The 7,232-nt window shown below is 31.3% G+C and overlaps 2 protein-coding genes across 2 annotated transcripts; one reads left to right on the top strand and one right to left on the bottom strand.

Annotated features, from left to right (window-relative positions):
• Positions 1-645: 645 nt before the first annotated feature.
• Positions 646-822, top strand: LOAG_11136 (hypothetical protein; the record flags this gene model as incomplete). The annotated part of the gene is made up of 1 exon (XM_020448305.1): positions 646-822. The coding sequence occupies one exon, from the start codon at positions 646-648 to the stop codon at positions 820-822; it is 177 nt and encodes a 58-aa protein (XP_020301540.1).
• A 3,902-nt stretch (positions 823-4,724) lies between these two features.
• On the bottom strand, positions 4,725-6,569 carry LOAG_11133 (hypothetical protein; the record flags this gene model as incomplete). Its single annotated transcript, XM_003146658.1, has 5 exons — positions 4,725-4,791; positions 5,173-5,252; positions 5,822-5,842; positions 6,311-6,412; positions 6,489-6,569. The coding sequence occupies 5 exons, from the start codon at positions 6,567-6,569 to the stop codon at positions 4,725-4,727; spliced, it is 351 nt and encodes a 116-aa protein (XP_003146706.1).
• Positions 6,570-7,232: the final 663 nt, after the last annotated feature.

Below are 7,232 nucleotides of genomic sequence, written 5' to 3'. Positions count from 1 at the left end.
CATTCATTGACGAAGAAATAGCTTTTCAATAAAGCTGTAAATTAGCAATCTTAATATCAGTAATTTGATTTATTGTCGCGAGAAATTTTAAGAACTTTAATAACTGTCATTGTTTTGTATGTCTGATTCTACTTGCTATAAATTGTTTTTTTTTTTCCCACTGATTTCAAACTAAACAAAAAACGAAACATGAATTTGTAGAGATGGCAGAAAGGCACAATGTGGAGGAACTTTTGGATTCAGCTCGCAGTCTTTTGCAACGTTTACAGGCAATTATTATGGAACTGGAACCGGTCAAGAACTGAATTTGACTATTGGCGATATAATGAAAACACCTAACACAATCATTAGTGCTAATGCTTATTAGCTTGAGATATGAATTGAATTCTGAAATTTTCCAGTAGAGTTTTCTTCCAGTCCGGAGAAAAAACGATTCTCATCAGTCGTGGTGGCTAGGCTTCGCAAACGAAAATATATGAAAAGTTATACTCACATTTGCTGAAGGCTCGTTGATGATTAAAAAGGCCAAAGGGATAGTGAAAGGAAAGGTCTGCTTAGGTGATATTGATGAGGTACGGTTTTTTCTGCGTTGTTGTTTGTCCTCGAGGCTGGTTCTGCCAATGTTTTCAAGGAAGCAGCAGCGTCATGGATGATGTATATCCATGCTTTCCGATCCGAAGCCAGAGTAGACCGTTAATGGTAGTCTATATGGTCGAAGATGAGGTATTGCTTCAGGACGTCCCGGTATCACCTCTTGGGGGTTACGCAAGCCAGTGCCAATTTGCCACCGAGCACAATCTTAGGGAGGCGGTGATCCTCTAGAGACGTGTCCAGCTCAGCGCATTTGTATCTTCAGTAGCCTCAATACTGGTGACTCTACCTGTGTAAGAACAGTAAAGCGCTGATGAAAGTGTTCCAGGATGGCAGTAGATAACTCATAACTCAGAATCATAGAATGGACAGTACAATAGCTTTATAAACACTAATCCTATTACCTCTCTTTATTGCACCAGACTTTTATGGAGTTTTCCGAAAGCTCTTTATGCTCTTACTAATCTGTTGTCAATCTTCGGATATCTCTGTCGATCTTGATCGAGAGAAATGATCTGCCCAAATAGCTGAACTGCTGGACTGACTTAAGTTATGATTCGCCTATGGTAATGTGAGGATGAAAGTGATCGTCTTGTGATGCAGGCTGGTAGAGAACTTTTGTATTCTTCAAGCTTACTTCTAGCTTAAGCTCTGCAGCCTCTGCAAAACAAGATGTTAAACGCTGCAGAGTTCTTCTGTGTGAGCGACGAGGATGGCATTATCAGCAAAAAGTGGCTCTCAGATTTAGGATTTTGGTGTAGGGCTTCAGTCGCCTTAGATTAAATAGGCTTCCCATGATATTTGGATGTAAATGCTACTTTCTTCATCTAGGTCTGCCGTGGCCCTTTGGAGCATTATGCTGAAGTAGGTCTGGTGCAAGAACACAACCTTGTTTCACCTCATTCATTATTAGAAAAAACTCTGAGAATGCATTGCCATCTGACTTGGTCATGTTGATTTTTATGTAATAGCTTGATCATTTTCAGAAACTTGGGGAAACATCCTAATCGTTCCAACATCTGCCACAAGCCTTTTCTGCTTGCAGTTTCAAAACTTTGATGAAGTCTACGAGGGATATATGAGTTTTTCGTTCTATTCTCTACACTTCTCTTAAAGTAGTCTGAGAATAAATACCTTATTTGTAGTACTTCTGCTGACTCTGAACCCACGTTCGCTTTTAGGTAGAAGTTCTTCTGAGATAACAATATTAATCTGCTCAGAAGTATTCTTGCAAAGATCCTTCAAGCAATAGGAAGTATAGCAATACCTCAATAATTTGAGCAGTCTGATTTTTTCACTTCCTTGTACAAGGTAATAATTACATAAAGGAGAATTTGTGATAGTTCACCTTTACAACGAGCTGGTGAAATTTCGCCTTTGAATGTTTGACCTCCATGTTTCTGGACCTCAGGTGGGATATCATCAATCCCAGCTGCCCTACCAGTTTTCACTTGCTATATGCTCTTAACGTTTCTGTCATAGTAACTTTATTCGATTTGTTTTGCGCGTTTTTGTGTGATGTCCTGAATTACCGAGCTTCGGACTGAGCTCTGCCAACTATACGGTTGATATTAAAAAGAGTCTGGAAATGTTCAGATTATCGGTTCAGTATGGAGATTTTATCTGTGAGAAGCATTATTTGTGAATCCTCTTTTTGAACACGGTGCGTTGGTCCGTACACGGATTCCAGAAGTCGTAGAATTCTCTGTGGTCACCAAATCATCGCACAATTTTATCTTTTCTGCTAAGTTAATCTACTTGTTCTGGATGTCTCGAAGTTTCTGTTGAAGTTTGCATGCAAGGCGAAAAGCTGCTTTTCTTACATGGCAAAAATCAACTTGAATTTTTTTCTGGAAATGTACTTTTTTATATTGTAATGGTACTCTAAATCTAACAATAGTTGAAAAGTTTATTTTCAAATTAACTGAATTTACTGTTTATGAACCTTATATCTGCTACGAATAAAAAAGCCGAGGTAGTCCTTGGTCAAGAAAAGGTTGCGAATCACTGCACGAGATGGAGGGATATTTATGTTATATGTATAACCTTAACTGATTGACAAATTTATCAGAAATAAAAGAAATACTAATTTTAGCAGTGATAAATTTCGAAAGATAATAAGGAGATAAAATTTTAAAAGAAGTTATGTTAAGATGAAGTGGGAACATTTCCTGCAGGTCATAGCACCACGACATTTAATATATGCCAAATATTTGACAGTGAATATAACTGATTCGCGCATTTGTTTTAATTACTAGGAGATTTTTTTAGTGAATCTTATAAATGATATTAAAATTAGTCTGAAAGGAGAAAAGAAAGCATGAATGAGTTATTTTGAGCAAGTTTTGTTCATTTGATATTTGCAAAAATTCAAAAATTCTTCTACTGTTTATATATGTATAATGGACTTTGATATTTTCTACTATGAAATATTATTTATTGCCTTCTTTGAATTTACTTTTTGAAAAATACAACTTTACAGTGGCGTGTCGCATTATTCATGTCAACTTCAATTCTGCTAGTGAGTGATCTTTCATGCTCTGGTCAATAGCCTAGTACAACCATGGGCCAAACTGTACAGTAAATCACTACACAAAGTATCAGTAATAAAAAAGAAATATTGCGAGTGCTGGTACTGGTATGAATAGGAGTACCAAAAACGAAAATTTTGAAAATCATAACTTGATGAAAAATAGGACAAATCTAAGCTCATTTGATGAGCAAAATTGGAGAAATTATCAGTTTAAGTCTGCTTAATATTTGAAATAAGTGAAGTTTGGGGACTAATATATATGCGACAAACGAATTCGAATATTTCATTATTTGAACAATAAAGGATTTTGGATGAGGCAGTTGGTTATTTGAAAAGTAAATAAGTAAATTCGATGTTTTTCTATCTAAATGAAGGAAAAGTAAATAGTTCTCTTTTTATGCTAATTTATCCATTGATCACTAAATCACGTATTTCAAATTTATTGATTTTAATTTCATGAGAAAGTTTCAAATGATAGAGAAAATTCATTGGAACAATAGCCAAATTTCATTTTATATAAATTAAGCTTCGACTAATCGAAAAAGGCATAAATCTCAAATTTCCCATCTCTGTTCATTGATCTTACTGTTTAACTTATAAATATATGTTAAATTGGAATTACAAATTGTACCAAAATTCCCTTATTGAGTAGTCGAATTATGGTGAATAAAATGATAAGAAAGTACTGACAACTATTGGTTCAAACTAAATAAAATTGTTGTAAAATTTTAATATCCTGGAAATATCTTCTGGATAAATTTAGGATGATCTTTTAATATGCGTAACAATTCACGTAAAGATGAAACTTTAAGCAAAGCTTTTAGTTTATGCTTGCGCATATGTCGTATGCCAATAATCTTTCTTATCTTTTGTATTTGATAGTAACAGCTCATTTCATGTTTAATATTGATTGTTTTTTTTATTACAAGTTTGTTACAAAACTTTTTGTATTTGCAATTTCTACGATTTCTGCGAATGATTCGAATGAATAATTTCCATGTAATAAGATTTGACATAACTGGCTATCGCCAGTTGATTAATGTAGCAATCCTTTTTTTTTTCTTAACATGTACAAGGAGGAATACCGGATAATGATAATGAAAGGATAATCTTGATTATGTATTGTAATGGTGTCAGTTGGTTATATTTCACTCAGAAGATTATGTTTTTCTCAAATTAAGACGATAATTCAGCAGGACATTTCAGGATAAGTATTATAGTTAAGCCAAGGAATGGGTATAAATGAGGGAAAATAGTGTGTGGGAGAGAGAGAGAGGATAAGTAAGATCTATTTCTTTTCTGTTAACCTTAGCAAAATTGGATTTAAGATGAGAAAGTAATGAATGATCAAAATTATCTTCGATGTTTGAATATCCGGTAAATTAGAAGAAATGTGAAAGAGAAGGTAACGAATGAGGACAATAGCCTGGAATAGAGAAAGATATAGGTATAAGATAAGAATAGAAGAACTGAAATGAATAGAGCATTGGTCATTTATTGCAATAGCCAACTGCAATTTAGCACTAATGTCACATTCGTCTCTCCTCCTCTTCTTGTCTCATTCATTCATTCCATTAACCCTACTGAGCTTAAAGTCGGTTCAGTTCATCACTACTGCTACTATACTATTTACCACTACTGCTCTTAGTGTATCAATACAACTATTACTACGATAAAAACAATAAGAGCTAATACTATAACTGTCACTACAACAGTTATAGTTATTGCAATAACTACTATTAATACAACAATAAGAAGCAACAATTGCTTTTACTACTACTAATAATAGTAATAATAAAAATAATAATAATAATAATAATAACAATAAGAATTGAAGCAACAACAATAATAATAACAGTTACTATTGCTACTGCTACTACAACTATTATTAATAAAACAATTACTGTTACTAATATTGATACTAATCTATTATTGCATTATTGTTGCTAGTTATTCGATTGCTAATATTATACAGCTTAAGCCCTATAACCAGGTGTATCTATTGGTCATACATTATACATACATATCTGCTAATTATCCCCACTAACCTGAAACGAACATGGAAATGGTAATCAGTGGTAATAGCATCTGTTTGATGTGGCATCGTAGTATCATCGTTATTATTTACCTGGTAACAATTTATACTCTTTACTATCAATACAGGTCTTAATGTTACATATACAATGAAATGATTTAAAATTGTTAATTTCTGAATTTTAAGTTAATGTTATTGATCAAATCATTTTTAATTTTTTGTGAGCAAGCAATATATTCAATAAAAGATTTTGCCGAGACATTTTATTATTTCAGATTTCGTATGCATATTCTGTGGAAATAATTCCATATAAATTTCATTCTAATAATGGTAAATAATTTTGAAATTTCGTCAACTCCTAAATTATTATTAAGTAGAATAATATCGATAATTATTTAATTAATTTGAAATGTCCGTTTTCTCGTTGCTTTTTTACCTTCCTTGAATTAACAATTTTTCAATCATAAAAATTCGATTTATTTTCAATTTTAAACTATTCCAGTTTTCGAGTGACTTATTAATTTTCAATACAGATAATTTTTAATACAAAAAACTAAAAGATCATGTACTAAAAAATTTTAATTCTAAGTAAAATTATTTGAAAATCTGCAATTCAAATCAAGAAGTCAAAAAATTATAATTGAAAATTAAATCCATAAAACTGTTTTAGCAAGATTTCTGATCTGAAAATTGCAATTTAAAATTATAATTTCGAAATTATAAAAGAACAGCCTTACAGATGAATCAATTAACAAATGCTTACAACGAGCAATGAAAATAATCACCGACAAAACTTGCCTATTATTTGAACCAACGACTACTATTACTAACATAAATATGAAGCCAATTTCATTTATGCAGTCGTCGTAAGTTTGAAATAAATTTTATGGTAATTACTAGCAAAAATCTGTTTACAATTAGCCCAATATTTATTAAAAAATTGATGATAATTTTGTGATAGCAATGAGTAGCAAATTTTAAATAAATCAAAAAAAGTGAGTAAATTTTGGGGAAAAAAAGAAAAACAAAAATTGTTTTATGTAATTAAAGCTTTAAATTCTAATAAATTATAACAATGCTTTCAATCCAAAAACATTCTTTTCAATTTTTTTTCAAAATTCTTTAAAATCTATTAACATAAATCTATTAACAATATATGGTAATATTTTGTCTATTTTCAGTATTGCTAAATCGTTTATTCCCTTTTTTCTTTCCGTTTTTCCGTTCAAAAGAGTTCCGTCAACCACTTTAGACTAAATATTCCGATTAATTTGATTCAATTTTCTGCTTCATCACATTCAAGTACTTATATTCAAATTATAGTCCTACCCTAAATGATATTAGTATTAAATGCAAAGCAATTGACCGAAGTACGCAGTAGATTTGATCCGGGGATAAGTGGTCATTCATAAAATTCTGATCTTTCCCTCTCTCTCTCTCTCTTTCTCTTTCTTCCCTATCATAGATTTTGGAATCATAATTTGATTGAATTTTTAGGGGGTAAATTATTTAATTAGTTTCGTGTAAGTTTTAATTTCTAGCAATATGTGTATATCAATGCACTAAGTGATAATCTAAGCGATAATCTCTCTTACTTATCATACTTTTTAAAACCATAATTAAATTTCATTTTTGTGAGATGGTAGTTTTATTGATTTAATTAGCCATTTATAAGATTCAATTTCAAACAGTTCAAATTTCAAACAATATACATATGTATCGGTGTAATACATTGTAATTTTGACAAGGACACTTAACCATCACCTAAAGGTTAGCGTTGTTTTTAAAATGAAATTTAAAAGGTACTATAGTTAATTAGTAATATTGTCTGACTTGCCAGACAATATATTTGACATTTTACTGCAACTTGCAAGTTTGCTAATGGTTTCGATTTTTATTAATTTCAGATTCTGTTCATGGCAAAAATCGAATCAAACGATGCATTTGAATGGGAAATGTCTCAATGTTAGTATTTAAATAACACCATAAAATTTCAACAGATTTTTGATTTCTCAGGAAAAAATTATATTATGTATATTTGAACAGGAATATATATATATATATATATATATA

This window comes from Loa loa, assembly GCF_000183805.2.
Source record: "Loa loa unplaced genomic scaffold supercont3.96, whole genome shotgun sequence".
Classification (NCBI taxonomy): domain Eukaryota; kingdom Metazoa; phylum Nematoda; class Chromadorea; order Rhabditida; family Onchocercidae; genus Loa; species Loa loa.
This window is presented reverse-complemented; position numbering and strand designations above follow the sequence as displayed.